The sequence below is a fragment of the Dipodomys ordii genome, unplaced genomic scaffold, assembly GCF_000151885.1.
Source record: "Dipodomys ordii isolate 6190 unplaced genomic scaffold, Dord_2.0 Scaffold52, whole genome shotgun sequence".
Lineage (NCBI taxonomy): Eukaryota > Metazoa > Chordata > Mammalia > Rodentia > Heteromyidae > Dipodomys > Dipodomys ordii.
In genome coordinates, this window is record NW_012267268.1 from 6,593,766 (window position 1) to 6,615,466 (window position 21,701).

The 21,701-nt window shown below is 39.5% G+C and overlaps 1 protein-coding gene across 3 annotated transcripts in view; it reads right to left on the reverse strand.

Annotated features, from left to right (window-relative positions):
- Clasp1 (cytoplasmic linker associated protein 1) overlaps positions 1–21,701 on the reverse strand; it is a 280,309-nt gene that overhangs the window by 88,847 nt on the left and 169,761 nt on the right. For 2 of the 3 annotated variants that reach the window (XM_013020693.1, XM_013020692.1), the window contains exons 12-19: positions 21,192–21,337; positions 20,296–20,431; positions 18,686–18,756; positions 15,607–15,666; positions 13,070–13,147; positions 10,941–11,108; positions 10,351–10,400; positions 9,415–9,585 (exon numbers count right to left, since the gene is read on the reverse strand). In XM_013020693.1, the coding sequence (XP_012876147.1) occupies positions 9,415–9,585; positions 10,351–10,400; positions 10,941–11,108; positions 13,070–13,147; positions 15,607–15,666; positions 18,686–18,756; positions 20,296–20,431; positions 21,192–21,337 (880 nt within the window). Of the gene's footprint in view, positions 1–7,694; positions 7,743–9,414; positions 9,586–10,350; positions 10,401–10,940; positions 11,109–13,069; positions 13,148–15,606; positions 15,667–18,685; positions 18,757–20,295; positions 20,432–21,191; positions 21,338–21,701 lie in introns of all 3 variants that reach the window. The other variant, XM_013020694.1, reaches the window with a different exon arrangement.

A 21,701-nucleotide genomic window follows, 5' to 3' on the forward strand; every position in this document is an offset into this window, starting at 1 on the left:
TGGGAAGATGGCTCAGTGGTAGAGTGCTTGCCTTGCATGCCTGAGGCCCTGGGTTCGATTCCTCAGCACCACATAAGCAAAAAGAAAAAAGCCGGAGGTGGCACTGTGGCTCATGTGGTAGAGTGCTAGCCTTGAGCTGAAGAGCTGAGGGACAGCACCCAGGCCCAGAATTCAGGCCCCCCAAAAAAGTATATGGGGAGTATATGTTCCCTAAGAACAAAACTCAAAATGAGTAAAACTTGATTATTTCACAAATCCTAAATGATAAACTCGGTTGTAATTTCGATTGTGGGAGTCAAATATGCTGGGAAATAAAAGGCACTGTTTCACATATTTTAAATCAGGCTGGGAATGTGGTTAGGTGGTAGAGTGCTTGCCTTGCACGCATAAGGCCCTGGGCTCAGCACCATATAAGCAAAAAGAAAAAAGCCGGAAGTGGCGCTGTGGCTCAAGTGCTAGCCTTGAGCTGAAGAGCTGAGGGACAGTGCCCAGGCCCAGAGATCAGGCACCACTACCACCACCACCAACAACAAAATCTAAATCATAGCACAATGGATATATTTTTTTAATTGCATTGTTTTGTTCAACATTTCATTTGTGATGACAGTTACAGATTGTTGATTTTTCTGTGTGGGTAAAGAAGATCATTTTGTTTTTTCCACATGATTAATGTTCAAGTAAGATCATAGGGTTTCTCTCGTTTCATTAATTTACAAAGCCATGTCTCTCATTTATCCAAAGCATTTGGTGAACTTTTTTTTTTTGGGGGGGGGGGTCTGGTCCTGGGGCCTGAACTCTGGGCCTGGGCATTGTTCCTCAGCGCTTCAGCTCAAGGCTAGTGCTCTACCACTTGAGCCACAGCGCCATTTCCTGCTTTTTTCTTTTTGCTTATGTGGTGCTGAGGAATCTAATCCAGGGCCTCATGCACGCAAGGCAAGTGCTCTACCACTGAGCCACCTTCCCAGCCCCTATTTGGTCAACTTTTATAGACTGATCCAAAGGTGATTTATTTTTCAGTATATAGAGTATATTTTAATTAAAAAAAGAGTTGTAATTGTGTGTGTGTGTGTGTGTATGTGTGTGTGTGTGTACATGCATGTATGCAAGTACTTGGGCTTGAACTTGTGTGTGATTTATTTTTCAGTATATAGAGTATATTTTAATTAAAAAAAGAGTTGTAATTGTGTGTGTGTGTGTGTATGTGTGTGTGTGTGTGCATGCATGTATGCAAGTACTTGGGCTTGAACTCAGGGCCTGAGAGCTGTCCCTTAGCTTCTTTTCTCAAGGCTAGTACTCTACCACTTGAGCCACAGCTCTGGCCTTTGCTGGTTAACTGGAGATAAAAGTCTCATGAGTTGGCCACTGGTGGCTCATGCCTGTAATCCTAGCAACTCAGGAGGCTGAGATCTGAGGTTCACAGTTCAAAGCCAGCCCAGGCAGGAAAGTCAGTGAGACTCTTATCTCCAATAAACCACTCAGAAAACCAGAAGTGGCACTGTGGCTTAAGTGGTAGAGCACTTGCCTTTAGCTGAAGAGCTGAGGGACAGCGCCCAGGCTCAGAGTTTTAGCCCCACGACGGGGGGGGGGGGGGGGGAGTCTCATGAATTTTTCTGCCTAGTCTGGCTTTAAATGGTAATCTCAGATCTCAGCCTCCTGAGTAGCTACAATTAACAGGCATGAGTCACTACACCTGGCTTAAATTATATTTTATAGCTTGACTGAAATTAAGAATTTAATCATTATATTTTTATCTTAAATGTAGGCATTGGAAAACTTTTATTAATCCACTAATTTGTGTCTAGGTTATGTGGGGCTATGTAGGTAGTATATTATCTACAACTAATATGTCATTTGCTTACTTGCAAATGACTAGTTTTTATTTCTTTGCCTTTATCCTGTAACATAAGGTTAAACAGAAGCAGTAAAGGGAAATTAAAAAAAAACCACAAAACTAGCCCTGGAACAGCAACAGTATGCATGCAGGCAAGACCCTGGTGAAATTCCCTGCATGAACCAAAAACAAAAATACAGATCAAAGTTCATACTACCTATAACATTTCAGTAGGCTAAGAAAATTTATTTCTATTCCAGTTGCTAAAAAATGTTGTCATACGTAATTGTCAAAGTTTCTGGTGCCTTGTTTGCATGTTTTATAATTAAGAATTTTCCCCGTTGAATGTAAACTACATCAAAACTTATTTTCTTAGAAGGATGAGTTGATCTCAGGTCTCAAACCTGCTAGGTACTTTACCACTTGAGCCACAACCTGGCACTCCTTTTTAGACACAGTCTCATGCATTTAGTTCAGGGTCAGTCTTGAACCATGATCCTTCTACCTATGCCTCCCATGTATCTGGGATTATAAATGTGCGCTGCCATACCAGGTTTATTTGTTGAAGTAAGGATCTCAGTAACTTTTTGCCTAGGCTAGCTGCAAACATTGGTCCTCCTACTCTCCATTTCCTGAGTAGCTGGAATCAGAGAAGAGAGTGAGCCACTGCATCATTCTCGTTGTTGTTGTTATTGCTGTTGTTAATTGGTTGTGGGCTTGAACTCAGGGCCTGGGCTCTGTCCCTGAGCTCTTTTTTTGCTCAAGGCTAGTGATATGCCACTTTGAACCACAATGCCACATGTGGTTTTCTGGTGGTTATTTAAAGATCAAGAGTCTCATGTATTTTCCTGCCCAGGCTGGCTTTGAACCATGATCCTCACATCTCAGCCTCCTGATGTTAGGATTACAGACATGCATGACCCCAGCACCTGGCCTCTGCATCATTCTTTTTTAACTTTTACCTTTTTCTGCATCATTCTTAATAAAGTGAATGCAATGTATCAGTGATCAATGAGAACACTTCTCTCTAATCCAGAATGCAAATACCTCAAGATCTAATAAGCAAACAGTGCAAGGTGAGCAAGAGAGTGTATAGATATGATACCTTTTGAAAAGGGAGACAATAAGAGGTTTTGAAAAGGGAGACAATGGGGCTAAGGTTGCTCAGTGGTAGAGCACTTGCCTTGCATGCATGAGGCCCTGGGTTCAATTCCTCAGCACCACATAAGCAAAAAGCAAAAAAAAAAAAAAAAAAAGCTGGATGTGGCGTTGTGGCTCGAGTGATAGAGTGCTAGCCTTGAGCTGAAGAGCTGAGGGACAGTGCCCAGGCCCAGAGTTCAGGCCCCACGACTGGACTACCCCCCCCCAAAAAAAAAAAAGAAAAAGAAAAGGGAGACAATAAGAGAAGGTGCTGTATTCCTAACTACTCACAAGGCTGAAATCTGAGAATCATGGTTCAAAAGCCAGCCCAGGCAGGAAAGTCCATGAGACTCTCACCTCCAATTAACCACCAGAAAACTTGGAAGTACAGCTATGGCTCAAAGTGGTAGTGCTAGCCTTTAGCAAAAATGCTCAGGGAAAGCACCTTGGCTCTGAGTTCAAACCCTATGACCAAGCCAAAAAAGGAGAAAATAAGGTTTTCATATTTGCTTTATATTTAAATAAATTCTGAATAACAAGGAAACTACAAAGAATGGTGATACTGGGATTGCTTTGTTAAATGATAACTCCCCTTTACAACTACTTAAAGATAATAAAAATATTTTTAAAAATGTAATGTACTTTTTATCTGACTTATGTAACTGTAAGACCTCTGTACATCACCTTTATGTAAGAATTTGTAAAAGTGGTCAAAAGCTATCTACAGATTCGACCTACAGATCTAATCCCTATTGCGATTCCAATAACATTACTCAGAGAATAGGAAAAAAAAAGTCTTAAGTCTTAGGGGAATATAGAACACCCTGAAGTCAAATCATCCTGAGCAAAAAGAGCAAAAAAGCTAAGGTATCACAAAGCCTGACTTTGAACTACATAACACAGATAACATTGTATTGGCACGAGACACCAACACTGTCTATTTGTTTGATAGTGGCTATGCGCTAGTGAGGCGATATCTCATTGTGGTTTGACTGACATTTCTCTAATGATTAGTGATGAGTGCCTGATAGTATCGATTGACCATTTTTATATCTTATCTGGAGAAGTTAAATACAAAATACTCAATTTTCTTGCTCACTTTTAATAATAGTACTTGTATGAGTGCTTAGGGGTTTTGTTCTGTTTTATTTCTGTTTTTGCTACTTATGTGTAAGATAGTCTTTTATGCACTTTGGGTTAACTTATTAGATATATGGTGTTATTGTGTACATATATTACTGCAGTAACAGGTTCACTGTGATATTTCCATACATTCATAACATATATCCCAATTAAACTCATTCTATTACTCTCCCTTGCCCCCATTCCATTGTCTAAAACAATTTCAACATCTTTCTGCTTTGCTTTCAAATATGCAAATAAAGTACATTTGCTGTATAATATCTAATTATCACTTTCTCATGAGCAGCATAATGGTATGTTTCCTTCATCCAAATCCCTCAAATCATTACGCATGGCTTATTGATAATAACCTAGAAGTATACCTTTGTTTATAAGTTGTGTTTTTGTATTTTTTGTTTTGATATAATATTTTTATATTTTTACAAAAAATATTCCTTGCTGGATGCCGGTGACTCACACCTGTAATCCTAGCTACTCAGAAGGCCTTGAGAACTGAGGACTGAGAGTCAAAGGCAGCCCAGGCAAGAAAGTCCATAGAGACTCTTTTCTCCAATAAACTTCCAAAAATCAGAAGTGGAGCTATGACAAGTAGGTAGAGTGCTAGCCTTGAGCAAAAAAACTAAAGACAGACTCAGGCCATAAGTTCAAGCCCCAGGACTAGCACACATACAAAAAAGTATTCTAATTAGTCATAACCACTAGGGCTCCTTGATGTGAATAATAAATTATTCCTGAAGAATATAGATTTTTTTTCAATCATTGTGATAATAAAGTTGCCAGAATACAAAGCATAGTCTGACTTTCTTTGCTAGGATGAAATCCAGGGCCTTATATGTGATAGGCAAATGCTCTATCACAAGGCTACCTTCCTAGGCCTTGATTTATCAAGACAAGGTCTCGCTATGTTGCTTAGGCTGGTCTTGAACTTGTCATATCTAAATTCAAACTCTCAGTTCTCTTGCCTCAGCCTCTTGAATGCTAGGATTATATTGGCTCTCAATTTTTTTTATGATGAGATCACCTTTTTTGTGTATTTAACAGACTTATAAGAAAAAATCTTATAAGGACCAGGGTTGGGGCTGCAGGGAGTTGTAGAGTCTGCCTTGTGTTACCTAAAGGATTAGGGGCCCATATATCTATTTCTTGCCAGAAGAGAAGAAAGCAAGGCAGTCTCCTGCCTTTCTGTGACTGTGTTAAGACCGATGTTTACCTTGCTCAGGACTGGAGAATTAAGAAGTTAAAATTCCTAGGGCTAGGCAACAAAACAGGTTGCTTTCAATCATATAGGGATCAGGGTATATAACTAACCATGTTTGTTTTTTGCTTCCTATTTCATGTACATTTTTCTATTTTACTCTGCTCTTTCACCGTACTTCCAGCTAGGTAGAGGGAACATGCCAATTCTACTTTAAGAGTGAGAAACATGAAACTACATCTGTTGAATAAATAGAAAATAATCACCCAGTTTCCTAACTACCACCAAGACTCAGCTTTCTGCTTTCACAAATGAGGTTCTCAACTGGGCAAGTACATCTTTTTGTACATCTTTTTATTTCACAAATTGTATGGCCCTAAGAATCACCAGGGAGGCTTGAGGGAAGCTGGCTCTCTGGATCCTTCCAAACTTAGTTTATTAAGGAGAAAAACCTAAGACTATGTTTAATTATTTGTTTTTTTTTTTTGTCGGTCGTGGGGCTTGAACTCTGGGCCTGGGCGCTGTCCCTCAGCTCTTCAGCTCAAGGCGAGTGCTCTACCACTTGAGCTACAGCGCCACTTCCGGTTTTCTGGTGGTTTATTGGAGATAGGAGTCTCACGGTCTTTCCTGCCCGGGCTGGCTTTGAACCACGATCCTCAGATCTCAGCCTCCTGAGTAGCTAGGATTACAGGCGTGAGCCACCAGAGCCCGGCTCTAAGACTATGTTTACAGAAAGCACCCAGGTAATTCTTATAAGATAGAGAAACCTGAATCTTGGAACTATGTTCATCTTTTTAAAATACTCCTTTTTTTTTTCTTTCTGACTCCCTTAGGATCTATAATACACACTAGAAGAACAACTGCTAGAATCCAATACACACATTAAGCTAAGACCCAATCTACTTTGCATGCTAGCCCTTCAGGGTGACTATATAATATATGCAGATGAACCTGCTGTTCTGAATGATTAATGTCATCCTGGGGGTTAGTAAGTCTGTCCCTCTCTTAAGCAGAGAAAGCATCTTTAAATTTCAATCCTTTGGAGTGCTATCTTGATTTGTATCTAGAAACTTTGGGAGGAATGAGCTTACTTGCACATGCTAATCAAAGACTTGCACAGATTTTACTGTGTCTAAAATTCAAAATGCAATATAAAAGTCAGAAAGAACTTCTTGAGAATGAGATCAAAAGAAACCACAGTGAGTCTGAATTTGTCATACTGCTTTCCCATGCTATAGCTTTGGTATGTACCCCATAACCTGACCCACAGAAGGCACTGAGCACATGATTAACGGGTGAACAAATGAGTATAAATAAATGAGGAGGACAGGGCTCTGTGTCAGGACCCCCCCCCCTCCAAATCATGAAACTTGTAGTATACCTTTAGGGGAGACAGAACCATTTAAATTTTTTTTTCTTTATATTACTCAGCAGAAAACTTTTTATCAGCCTTTAACCTAAATAATTGACATGGAAAATTATTTTCAAAACAGGAAAGTCCTAAGAGACCCACAGGGGGAAAAAAAAGAAAAGCTAAAGTGGTGCTTCAGGAGAAATAAAACCCGAGGCAAGCAGCCCACAAAGACAGCAGCACATATAACGTCAGTGCTCCTCTCCAGTGTAGGCAAAGCGTCACAATCACATACGGCATACTTCAGTGCCAAAGTTCACAAGACCAAGGACTGCATGAGAAAGGGAGGAGACATCAGGTAGGGGGAGGACGGATCCCCGGTGAAGACAGATGAAGAAGAGCAGTGGAGACAGCGTGCAACATCTCATGCAGGCACCTTGGTGAGGACAAGTGGGCCCCAGGCAACACTCGGTGAGGACAGAGGACTAGAGAAAGCGAGACACACCTCAATTACACAAACAAACCGCTTACCCTCAGCTTTAGTGGTAGTACCATCTTTAAGCAAATTAAAAGAAAAAAAACAAAAACAAAAACAAGGGAAGGGATAACAGGGAACAGTTAGTAACATTCAAAAACTAAAAGCAGAATGTTATTAGCTACTAAAAATGCCAAAGTACAGTTTCAAAACGAAAACAAAAGAGAAATAAGTTCAACAGCAAAGCAGAGTCTGAAGCAAGTTAAGTACGTCTTCCCATAAAATTAGCTTAGCATGGGGTAATGTGCTTAAAGAGAGGGGCAACCTGTGGTCAGGCCACAGTTGAAGTGGTTATTGTTTTAGCCAACCTTCATCCTTAGGGTTACTTTTCCCTGAAAGAAAGTACTAGCAGAAGGCAAGGAGCAAAAAGGACTAAAGTTCAGGTACTAAGGAGTCACCCGAGGGCAGAAGCAGTAAGAAGCTCAGAGGCTGACTCCAGCAAGGCCTATCCCAACTACACGCCCAGCAGCAGCAGCAGCAGCAGCTGTCACATTGGTACCTGCATCCAGGCCTATGTACTCCATGTCTTCCCTCATGTGTCTGGACTCTAGAAGTTTGGAAAAGGATCATCAGCTTGAATGCTACACTTGAGCACCAAGGTCATGTGTCAATCTAAGCAGTAACTAGCAAATTTTCAGCAGGATTATATTCTATTTGGGGGGATGAGGAAGCTTGAGTAAAGAAAGAAGTAGCATTCTTGGGATATAGCAAAAAATTCTGAATGTTGAGGTCTTATTTGAAGAGGTGACACTGGGTTGGAAATTTGTTCTGAGCTCTTCCAAAGGTTCAGCTATGTGTCTATCAAAGACCTGGGACTTTCACTAGCAAGGTCTTGGAAGGGGAGGTTGTCTTTTCAGAACTCATTTAAATATTCTACATATGCACAGAAATTAAAAAAAAAACAAAAAAAACAAAATCACAGAGTATGTCAAAGGCTGTTGTTTTCCAGCATTGAAAGAAATACAGGTACCACAGGTAAAGACAAAACTGAGGTACGAGACCTAAAAATGACATAGTAATTCACCATCCGAGAGGGAAAAGCTGGAATTTCTCCTTTGCTCAATGATTACACAGTGCCATATCATTCTAACAGTCCTACCTAACAATGTGATGGTTAAAGTGGCAAGAGAATTCTTACTGGGTTTCAGAAAACCAGAGAAAATAAGACTGATTAGACACATATTCAGGATATATACCTCCTATATATAATGCTCCTACCATACAACCCAGCTTTCTTCTACCTTACAGGACAGCAGTTTACAAAGGACCTTCACAGAATTTCACTGATCCTAAATCACATAACCAGGTGGTCAGTACTTGTAGTTAATGGGGAGAGAGTCAGTTGGACAGACTACTAATGTTCAAGCTAACCAAGGCCTGCCCCAGGAGTCCTCTCTTTAAGTTCTATTCTATGCTTCAAATCTCAACACATTTCAGAACTTTAGTTTTAGACATGACTTTGCAATTTGTTGGTGGGTCACATAAATAACTCCATTTCCGTATTTCTTGTTTAAATCATACTCATTTCCTTAAAATTCAGAATAGAACCAATATAGCTACATCCTTAGATCTGTGGTTTGAATGACTTGGATTTTTCAAAAACAAAATGAAATATACTACCAGTCTGGTAAATGTTGTCTGCTGAAAGAATAGGTAAATGACCTGTCACTGTGTCAGATATTAAATTTTGGAAAATAAGTTTTCATAAAGCACTTTTGGATAATCATTATAGTAAGAGTATGCTCCTCCCAGAAGATATATAGGAAGCCAGCAAGCACTCTCCTGTACAAATATGGCTATGTGAGTTCATGACTCTACCTTCCTTTGGAGTCTCCTGTCATCCCCTCAACTCTAACTGAGAGACCTCTAAATATGACCATGCCAAGTGATTCCTTCTCTGAGGCCCCTGGCTCTGCTCCCATCAGTGCCAGGAGCTATACAGCTTGAGCTATACAGGCAGTGACAAAAGGCACTGGCTGGCTTGCCTCAAAGCAGGTAAGCTCTGGGAAGGATATGCTCAGGGCCACCTGTAGGCCCTGATGGACCTGAGAAAGGGACATTGGACAAACGGTGGCTGGGAACCAGCCCAACCATATAAGGCTAGACATCAGTATCAGCCCTGCAGCAGTTGAGACTTCCCTTGATCATGTATGGTGTTCTGTAAGACAAGAATCACATTAGACAGCAGGGTAGTGAGTGGAGGGGGGGCATTTGGTTACCTAAAGATGCATAGGACCCTGGAGGTAATGCTGCTGCAGAACTGAAGGGTGTGGAGCCTGAAGAGGAGGAGACTTTGGATTTGGCACTGGCAGCTGCATTCACATCAATATCACTTCGAGATCGCTGGAGGGACCCAGTTGTTGACACAGATTTGGTACTAACTGTAGATGCTTCAGTGGTAAAGGAGAAGATGTCAGTAAGAAGTACATAGAATTTCAAACATATACTGTTAAGCCAGGTATTGTTTTGCTTGTCTTATAAACCAATTCCAAGTTGTAATAAATGTTGAATCCCACAGTTGACCAAGAGTTTCAAGGGCCCTGAAACACCAGCTGGGGCAACCAAACGTGACCTCATTTGTCTGTTGTACTTGTTTTCTAGTAATGGAAGACCACAAATGCAAAGAAACCCAAAGAAATAGTCGCAGATCTGGTTTACTATGAGAAATGGAAGTAACTTCCATCTGTTCCTTTCAGACCAGCCTCTTTATGGTGTGGTGTGAATGTGCCAAACACAAGCCACCACCTCTGCCCCCACCCTCTGCGCCCCACCAGTTTTAGAAAACATATTCCTCTCTCCAGATCTATCAGCCACCAAGCTGCTGCCACACAGAAAACCAAAGGGGCCCCTCCCCTTCTCTTCTATCATTCTATCATGTGATGTGAAAAAGGAGCAGCAGCATCCATGGCAGCATGTTCTCACTGGAAGGAGGTCAGGAGGAGAGGTCACAGATGACTTCTGTCTGCCTAAGTCAGCCTAACATGTAAGCATTTGTCCAAGCTAAGCAGAGCTCTGTCAAAGACAGTGAGCAGACAGCTGAATGGCAAAGGACTATGACGAGAGAGGAGCTGACAGCAGGCCAGGACTTTCTGACACCAGAGTGTCACATGAGAGGAGGGAAACAGTCCTCCCAAGGATGCTTGCTATGGTCTTACCTCTAGATGTGGTACTGCCAGTGGGACTTCTTTTGGCAGAGAGTGGCCGGCTACAAACAAAAGTATTAACACTTATTATCCAGAGCATCTATCTGTAGTAATACAAATGCAAATCAGAATAAGAAATGATGATAATGAAGAATTACTCAAAGGTTTTCAGAATGTAGCAGACAATTATGAGTTGCTATCTTATAAATCCCATTCCTGATAAAGCTCCAGCTTTTTATACCTGATGATACCTCTCAAGTATTGAGCAAAATAACAACTATAAATATAGACCAAAGAAGACAGACTAAGAACCTATCTCCAACTAATACATCCTTTTGGGAAACCCTATGAAGCACTGATAACTATAGTTCACTCTACTCTACAATTCATTGTGTTATTCTAAAATTACTTATGGCAGGGATCAAGGCCAATTGTTTCCTTACATTTCCCCAGAATATCTTGCCAGGCATCAAAATACACCTGAAGTCAGGAAGAAGCTTTACCAGGTACACATGTAAAAATCACAGCTGGATTTGTGATTTCATGCACAAAATTTAACATATAAAACCTCACACTATGTCAAGCAAAGCTGAGTTCCTTACTTGAGACTCTCTTGAGAGCTAGAAGATGAACGGTCTGACTGAGGCAGGGACACTATGCTGTCCGAGTTCTTCAAGTGGGACTGCAGGGCTTTCTGGTAAGAGGACTCCAAGGTGTGGTACAAGTGCTCTGCTTCTCTGCTGAAGTGACTGTGAAAACCCCAGTAACATCTAGGGAAAAGACACAGATTCCTCTGGAGTACACTACACAGCATTTTGAGGACTAGAGCCGTAGCCTACCTGTTAACAGCACTGGCAGAACATAAGGAAGAGGGCATGAACAAAGGTGGTCTTGCATGAATCCTGGCCTCACAGCTTACAGATGTTTTGACTTGATCAAGTTACTTCTCTGAATCTGAATCTTTTTTACAAAGTGGGACTTAAAGGGACTAATACGACTAGAAAGCCTTAGGGAAGACAAAGCTAAAACTACTGGATTTGTTATTGGCAGCCTTTATAAATGCAATTTTACATTCTTTGATTTGAGGTATATACAATTGCCTTAGTAACATGTAGAAAAGAAAAAATGTTCAGAACTTTTTGAAATCTGCATTTCATGCTTTGATTAAAATAAAAACTAAAAAAGGCTAGAGGGAGGGGAATAATGCAAGGATAAAGACAGCATAAGTACATCATTAATAAATCCATCCTACATAATTTTTAGCAACTATTAATTATGTCTTGTTTTGGCAGGAACTACCAAAAACAAAGCTGAGGAAATACTTCAGAGTTAGGAACTACATCTAAGGGTGTAGTTTAACTGCAAAGGCAGCCTAAGAAAAAGTAGTACTGGATGAGGCTAGATGGAACTAAGAACTATAATGCTGGACTAACATCCATTAGAAGAGCTGGTCAATTATGGAAGTATGGAAGAAACAACCACACATACAAAACTGGCAAAAACTGGCAGTAGTTATTTATCTGCTGTGCGAGAGTAAGTCTTTTCTCACCCCTCCCTGTCTTTCTCTCTTCTTTTTTTGTGGTGTGAACAAACCAAAGCTTTATACATGTTAGGTAAGCACTCTACCACTGAGCTACAACTCAGCGCCAAAGAAGTAAATTTTAATACTAGACTTGAGATATTTACAATCAAATGACAAAAAATATGATGCCTAGGGAGGTTAGGAATGTATAGTTACAGCCACATGAATAGAGTATACTCAATTGAAATGGCAAAACCACCTTCACTATGAATCTCAAAAGGCACATGACATTATGACAGTCCTGAGCACTAGCCAATTTGATACCCCTTACCATGACTCACAGTTCATTACTGTAGAGATGTGATATTAGGGAGAGAAAACCCAGGGACCATGATTCTTCACGGTAAATTAATAGAGTGTACCAAATCATGACATGGTTTTTTAACACAGTTTGGGTAGTGAAAGAACACACAAATTCTAACTACAATGATTAATGCAATAATTTCTCATAAACTAACAGTTATTTTCTTAAAATAAGTATTTTGTTTATCTCAGTCCTATTTATAACTAGAATCACTCAACAAACCTAAACAAAATAAAAGGAAAAAGAAAAAAAGAAAACCAGGAATATTCTGAAATGGAGACTTTTTGGATCACATTAAAAAAGTCATGATTAAGAAAATATGTTCAGGGCTGGGAAGGTGGCTCAGAGGTAGAGTGCTTGCCTTGCATGCATGAGACCCTGGTTTCGATTCCTTAGCACCACATAAGCAGAAAAGGCCAGAAATGGCACTGTGGTTCAAGTGGTAGAGCACTAGCCTTGAACTGAAGAGCTGAGGGACAGCACCCAGGCCCAGAGTTCAAGCCCCATGACCAACAACAACAACAAAAAAAAACAGAAAGAAAGAAAATATGTTCAGCTGGGCACCAGTGGTTTACACCTGTGATCTGAGGATCACTTTTCAAAGCCAGTCTGGGCAATAAAGTCCATGAGACTCTTATTTCCAATTAACCAGCAAAAAGCCTGAAGTAGAGCTGTGGCTCAAGTGGTAGAGTGCTAATATTGAGCAAAAAAAGCTCAAGGACAGCACCCAGGCCCCGAGTTCAAGCCCCAGGACCAGCACAAAAAGAAAAAAATCAGTAGTCTTTTTCAAGAGGGCAGTCCATACAATGCATATGAATAATAGACAGTGTATCATGAACACTTACTTTCTGGCTTCTATCCTTGCTTCTGAATCAGCATCATGTATTCCCTTCTTGATTGTTTCTGCTAATACTGATATATGTCTAGATATTTAGAAAAGAAAGAACAAGCATTAAGTATGTGGATGAAACATATATATGAAACAACTTCAGCAATGTGCAACATGGACCCTTCATGCAACGGTCAATCAACACATAGCTTAGAGGACCTGATATGTGTTTCAGGACCTTTAACTTCTGTCCTGGCCAATACTTTTTCCTCATGCCTACCTACCATCACTAAGGTCCTAGATAGCCTTACTGTCTTTTGTGAGGTGGTAAATCACAACTGACTTTCTGTAAATCACAACTTTCTTGCAGACCATATTTAGCTCATTCTTTCATAAACACAAACAACAAACACTGTCTTTCCACAGTCAGAATTTCTACAAAAATTATAATAAGCTTAATACTGAAAAGACTGTATAAATCACATTACTATAATCTAATGTGATTACTTTTCGTTGTTGTTTGTCATAGGGCCTGAACTCTGGGGCTGGGCGCGGTCCCTATAATCTAATGTGATTACTTTTTGTTGTTGTTTGTCATAGGGCCTGAACTCTGCGGCTGGGCTCTGTCCCTCAGCTCTTCAGCTCAAGGCTAGAGGTTCTACCACTTGAACCATAGCACCACTTCGGGCTTTTTCTACTTATGTGGTGCTTAGGAATCAAACTCAAGGCCTCATATGCAAGGCAAGCACTCTACCACTGACCCACCTTCCCAGCCCATGTGATTACTTAGAGAGATAGAGAGAGAGAGCGCAAATCTCTATATTGTATAGGATGGCTTTCAACTTAAAATCCGCCTGTCTCAGTCTCTCAAGTCTAAGCTGGGATTACATGTGTGTGACATCATATCAGCATAACACACAAATAACTTTTTATAATCAGTCAACTATTTCATAAACAGGTATTCTCTTTAGTTGTATCTTACCACAACTGAGAAAAAAATTGCCAGCTATGTCTTTTAAATACTTAACAATTTTAAACAAACTAAAGTGAATAATTCTAACAAGTTCATAGAAAGTCACTGCCCTATTCCTTCCTTCATTCCTTCAATAAATATTTAGTGGGCCCTTGCTAGTACAGGCAATGATATAAACGGTAAATGAACAACAGAAGCTCTCCATCTGAGGCTCTCTGGCTTTTCAATTCTGCTCACCTGTTCCCACCTTAAGTATCTCCTTGTACTTTCCACTTTGAAGTTCCAAAACTATCATTCAGGGGCTGGGAAGGTGGCTCAGTGGTAGAACACTTGCCTTGCATGCCTGAGGCCCTGGGTTCAATTCCTCAGCAGCACATAAGCAAAAAGAAAAAAGCCGGAAGTGGCACTGTGGCTCAAGTGCTAGAGCGCTAGCCTTGAACTGAAGAGCTGAGGGACAGTGCCCAGGCCCAGAGTTCAGGCCCCACAACCGGACCCAAAAAAAACAAAAAAACAAAACTATCATTCAATAAAGAAGACATAACGCCCAAGAGGATGAAGAACAAGCATGTACTGAAAAAGCATGTGAATGTCTTCTAAATGCAAAGTCGTTTCAGATGGAATTTACTTCTGACCCCTACAGTATAGAATGGAACTCCTAATACTTAAGTAAATCTCAGTATTAATCAAATGATTCCCTTTCACAAGCTATATGATAGACCAAAGAGAAAGGTATGGCACAATCCATCATTTGCTGTTTCCAAATTTAACTCAGAAAATAGGCCCCTAAAATTGTTTAAGAAGGAATCTCAAAATGAATGGACACACACCCCCTCCAGAATTCCATCACAATCCTTCTTTTTAATTATGGTGATGTGAATTTTCCAACTAGCAACCTGAGTAAAAAAAAAAAAAAAAAAAAAACTATTGGAGGAAGAAAACAAAAAACTTTAACAAGTTAAATTCTTCTAAGCACCTAAATTATAGTGTGTTGTAGATGAAGAACAGCTTTAAACATTCTCCTCAGGGGGACTCAGTATGTTATACACTGGAACCACACCAACATCATCATAAGCTTGGCTTTGTAACATCAAATTGCACATTTGCCCACATGTCTAGGCATACTAGTATTTCAATAAAAGCTCCTGCCAATAGTATGTGGCTCACATAAGTGGAAATCACAATTATGTTTCTAAAAAAAGTTCAACAAAGGCACTATGTCTACATGCATCTGATCATATTAATTTTTATCAAAATGAACTCCAGGAAATGAAAACAGAGGGTTTTTTTCTTTGCTGCTGTTTATTGCTGGGAAAGAGCGAGGGAGGGAAGGGGTGACATTATCCAAGAAGAAATGTACTCTGTACCTGACTTACCTGTAACTCCTATGTACATCACATTTATAATAATTTTTTTTATTTTTTTCCTTTTTTATTGTCAAGATGATATACAGAGTTAATTTTTTTTTACATGTTTAGGTTCCTTCCTTTTTTATACAAGATGGGCTGGACTACTTGTTAAGGCATTCAGTCTCAAGATTCAATCCAGGGAAAAATGCAGTTGCAAAGCAGACAGATGCTCACCTTTCCAGAGAATGTGTCTGCCATTCTTGTAAGAGTAAATCTAAGAATTCAAAACAGCGCCTGCAAAGTAGCAAGAAACACATAACTTAGTAATGTGTGTATTAGTGAAAATAAAATACCATTTTTCTTAAGTGACCCAATACTACTCTTTATAATTGGGTCTGATTAAGGATTCACATCCTTTGGATTACATCACCATTTTGGGTACTATGCCTCTTTAGGATTTCCTTTTTCTGAAGCCCAGTATTCTTGTCTTTTAGAAGTAAACAGTATTATCAGCCCTGGGAACCCCTCAAGGAAACACAAACAGGTAATGAGCTTTCTTCAAGACAAATACTCTCACTACATACAAAAATAGAAAAACTAGCCGGGCACTGGTGGCTCACGCCTGTAATCCTGACTACTCAGAAGGCTGAGATCTGAGAAATGTGGTTCAAAGCCAGCCGGGCAGAAAAGTCCATGAGCCTCTTATCTCCAATAAACCACCAGAAAACCAGAAGTGGCACTGTGGCCCAAGTGGTAGAGAGCTTGCCTTGAGCTGAAGAGCTGAGGGACAGTGCCCAGGTCCAGAGTTCAAGCTCCATAACCAACAAAAAACAAAAAACAAAGCAAAAAAAGAAAAACTGGTATGAAAAGATAGAATTTCCACTGTCATGGTGACTGTAGGTTACTAAAGGCCAAAACTGCTGAACTTTATGGACTGAAATTTATCTCAACCTCAAATTTATCTGATGAAGCCCTCAGCCTCAATGTGAAGTTTATTTGTAGATAAAGCCTTAGGAGTTTTGATGAAGTCATGAGGCTGGGGCCCTTAGATAGGATTAGTGTCCTTATAAGAATTTTTCGTTGTCATCTTTGTCTCCCTTTTCACCCTCTCTCTGAGTGGCAAGGAACCACTGAAAAGAATTCCATCTTCCAGAATCTGTTGTTTGAACCACCCAGTCTATGGTATTTTGTTATGGCCAAAGCTGATTAATATATTAAACACCTGCTATATTCCAGAATAAAGACTGGTGTTACCTCAATTTACACAAAGGTTGGAAACTTAAATAACAGTGCTAATAACAGCAGAAGCAACAACAAATTCTAATAATGGTCATCACTTACCAAGTTTTCACTGAGTACCCATGCTTTACACTTGACTTGTGAAGCCTCAGAACAACCCACACAAGTAACTCTGACACATAATGACATAAATTATTACTAAGTGAGATAAGGTACTGCTTTCAACAGAGGACCATCAGGTTTCAAGGTTCATAGTTCTCCCACCGCCTGGCTAACTTTCTATATATAGGGCGCCTGACACTGTTCTCCTCTGCTCTTGCTGTAGATCAAGGACAGACTGCATTCCTCAAGATATCTAACCAAGCCACACAACTGGAGACTACACTTCTAAAGTGGAAATATATATTACCATGGTTTTAGAGGAGGATTCTCTTTTTTCTCTCTTGCCATTCACATACTTGTTATAAAATGGATCGTGTTATGGATTGGTACGGACTGGTATTGATCCAAAGGAAATACAATCAGTACGGCAGAGACATCTGCACTGGTAAGTTCACTGCAGCACTATTCACAGTAAGCCAGATTAAGACCTACCTGGCCATCATCTTTCAACAGATTAAAGAAAATGTGATGTATTATTTAAAGAAGAAAATCCTATCCTTTGAGACAACAGGAATAAGCCTGAAGGATATTATATTTAAGTGAAAGAAGCCAGACACAAAGACAAATACAAAGACAAATATAATGTCACTATTATGTGGAATCTAAAGAAAGTCAATGGAAGAGGAGTGGCTACCAGAGGAAGGGGAATTCGGAAGCTGGTGAAAAATTAGACAAAGGACACAGATATTCAATTAGACAAGAGAACCAAATTCAAGAGATTTATCATACGTCATGGTGATTCTATTATTAACGATTTGTAGACTTCACAAATGCTCAAAGTAGATTTCAAATGTTGTCATGGGGGGCGGGAGGGTTGGGGGCTGGGGGTAAATCTCTAACATGTGAGGAATTAGATACACTGATACACTAAACAACTAAATTATTTAACCATCCCAACACATTATGTTGTACACCATAAACATATATATAAACAACTCTCATATGTCAATTAAAACAATGGTTGGATACAAGACTGCTTTTCTACTCATAAAGAATCAAGGCAGTATCAACATAACAGCCCAGGAAAAGAGGCACACAACACAGAGATAAGGCAAGCTGGAACCTTTCACTACACTAGGAGCTATATGAGCAGACATGAAACTATGGGAGTAGGAGCCAAAGGCTGCTGTCCTAGCTGCCACTAACTTATCTTACAAGGCTTGTGACAGAACACACTAAGACCTGTCCACAAAGTTATCCATATGCATTCCCTAAAAACCTCCATATGATTATGTTTTACTGGGAAGGGAATCCATAGATTTCAGGGGACTTGATTCAATAGTCAAGAATCAGCAATCTGAGTTACAGGAATAGAGTCTTTATTTTATATAGTAGTCTATATATTCTATATAGTAGTCTAGGGAAGATGACCAGGACACATGACAATGTAAGGACTTGAGAACAACAGCCAGCTAATTACCCAGGTCATGTATGTGGGTAGAATCTCCTGTGTCTATCACACAAAATGTAGCAGAAGCAGGTATCTCAGAATTTGCTATAAGAAGACTCAAACAACATATTTCATATGCTATTTCATAGTAATGTGTTATTATGAAATCACTGCTACTAATTATGCTATTTTTCTTGTAAGTGTATTTTACTGTCTTTACTAAAGGAATGGGGGAAAACAATGACATTGTTGGTAAAGGTCTATCTCAGAAAAAAGTGTACAGAGGTCCTCTCCTCTTCCTCTCTACCATATGTGTCTCCTGTCTGTCTCCCTACCCTCTTCCCTTCCTTCTCTATTTCTTTCCACCCAACTCTCCCGACAGTTTATTTCTCTAAACTTTGGTTTTTAAATGCAAAAACATTTATTAGTTATCTTAAAACAGTTCAAACATTGAGATAGATTTTGAATTTGTCTCAGTTTTTAAGCAATTTCAATATAATAAGAAGAACTTTAAAAATTTACCTTCTAACTGCAACAGATTTGGAGGTACAGTTGCTTGTTATGACAGGTATTAGCCTAGGGATGTGTGTGTGCTGTGAAGAAAAACAAAAAAACAGAGGTGAGTATTTTCAAATACAAACTCAGCAAAGAGATTGGCTTCCTTCCTATGTCTTTACAGTACATCAGACTTAAGTGTCATTAGTTATTAAGTTGATAAAGCAAATAGTATTTCACTGGGATGTCAAAGGCCACTACAAACATGATGATATAAAATTCAGTATAAAGTCAAAACACCACTGGTATGAGATCTAAGTGTAACAGAATCAAGATTTTGGCACTGTTTAACTGAAAACATAAAATAATGTCTGTGGATCTAACCTTTGAAGTAGACAGTATAAGCAAGAAAAAATGAAAATAAAAGCCAGTAACCCATGATAATCAAGAACATTCTAGATAGGTTTTAATCAGAATCATTAAGACCCAAAGTTTCACAAGCTGGACCCTGAAGGTAAGGAGGATGGGTTGTAGAAAATTTTCCTTTTAAAAAGATTATTCTTGTTGAGCTTTACTAAAAACCTGCAAGTAGGTTACTCAGAGGTGATTTAAATAGTGCCTAGAAAACTTTAGTGAAGAGATCATTTGGTTTCTATGTTTATGTGCAATTAATTAACCTTTGGGTTAAATAGCAAATCTTCAACACAAATACCTAACATGGAAGTACTGGGATTAAGGAGGAAAGAACAAGAACAATAGCAGAAAGATGAGACCAGAGTGAGCAATGGGAGCAGCTAGAGGCAAGGGACGCAGCTCTATGGTAGAGTATCTACATAGGAGTCAGTCCCCAGGCACCTCAAGAAAGAAACAAAGTAAACCAATGAGGAATGCTGGTTCATACCTATAATTCTACTATTGAGAATGCTGAAATCCCAAGGACCTGCTCAGACAGCGAAATCCATAAAACACTTATCCTCCAACAGAAAAAAGCCAGAAGTGTAATAGTAGCTCAAGTGGCAGAACAGTAGCCTTCTGCAAAAAAAGCTCAGGGAGGGCTGGGAAGGTGGCTCAGTGGTAGAGCGCTTGCCTTGCGTGCATGAGGCCCTGGGTTCGATTCCTCAGCACCACATAAGCAGAAAAAAAAAGCCGGAAGTGGCACTGTGGCTCAAGTAGAGTGCTAACCTTGAGCTGAAGAGCTGAGGGACAGCGCCCAGGCCCAGAGTTCAGGTCCCATGACCGGATCTCCAATCCCCCCCCCAAAAAAAGCTCAGGGACAGTGCCCAGATCCTGATTTCAGGCCCTAGTACTGGCTGGCATGCGCACGTGTGTGCACACATGCAGGCACATGCGCGCGCAGACACACACACACACACACACACACACACACACACACACACACACACACACACCTCAATGATGAGTTAATGATCAATACCTTAGTAAATGTAATCCATACCTACAGATCACATCACAAACCACAAAAAGCCTACCTGCAAATGGCAGGTAGAAAAAAAAGGATGATGTATGTATAGTATGAGTCCAATTAAATAATACTCTAATCAGAAATGTCTTTACCTCTTCTTATCACCTACATTTACCAATTGCTTATTTTATGAATGGCCCTGCAATATACTTACCCGAATGATTAGCCTAACAGCTACAACACCAGAAGTGGCCATAATTTTGGCACTGTTTGGTATTAAATTAAAGATAGTTGGCATAATGGCTTCAGCTCCATGGTCAAACTTATTCCCCAGAACTGATGACAGATGCCTATAATAAGAAATGAATGCAGGATTGTAGTTATAGCCTTATTAAAGTGAAGCATATAAAAATTCTTAACATTTGAAAGCCTTCAAGGTCATCTAGAGATAAAAGACAAGGATCAAAGATACTTTAAAAAGTAATTTTTAATGCTTATTTAAAGAGTTATTTTTTATAATTATTTCCGTTCTAAAATAACAATAGATTGCTTGTAAACAATAGACTCCCTTGGCCTTTAAAAATTTTTCACATACTATATCTGCCTGCCACCAAAACTAAATAGCTGCAATATCTGCTGGTACTTGCTGCTTCAATATTCCAACACATTCAAATATTAAGTTTGGAACAGTTTTAGCTAAAATAAAATGTTACCATAGTACTTGTCATTAACTTTAATGTTATAGCATATAGCACTCTTCTAGAAGCATGTAAACAGTCTAATAGTCACATTATATTCTCTAAGCAAAAAAATCAATGAAAAAATGAGAAACATAATTCTATACAATTTTATTTTCATATAATATAAACTGTTTCAAATTTTAGATACAGGCTTCAGAGATACATCATTGAGTAAAATTTAAAATCCACTGCACTTTGCTTAATCAGGCAAAATTAACATATGAACAGACAGTAAGCTGGCAAGGGTCTTTGAGACCAGTCAGAGGTTCTGTTGAGGAGACCCAATGGACATGTGCAAGCAGCCATCTCTGAGGCTCTTTGCCAAGACTACTTTATGGTGTGTGAGAATACAGAGCATCATGGTCCTTACCCCAACGTGATACAAGCCTCCCGCACTACCTGAGACCGCAGGTCCTTAGCAGAGAGTTTAAAGGCTCCATCCAAAAGACGCAAATGTTGAAAGAAGTTATCATAGTCAGCAGCTCCAGCCAAAAGTAAAGATCTAATCTTTTTTAGCTAATGACACAGAGAAAAGCCAGAGATAAGACAAAACAGTTTTTAATACAGAATATACCTAACAGAAGCCATCAAATGTAAGAGCTCAAAACAGAGTTCTATTAACAAAGAAACAATTCTTCCTAAAGAATTCAACCAATAAAATGTTATCTAGCACATAAAAACAAATCTATGTATCTATACTAAATAATTTTTAAATGTGAGATCTTTATATGATTTAAATACTTAATATTTAAGTTAATATTTTAGTATTTGATTTAAGTGAAATTCCCAGGGTTTTTTTGTTGGGGGGGCGGGAAGGGGTGTTGGCTGTGTGTGTGTGTGTGTGTGTGTGTGTGTGTGTGTGTGTGTGTGTGTCTGTCTG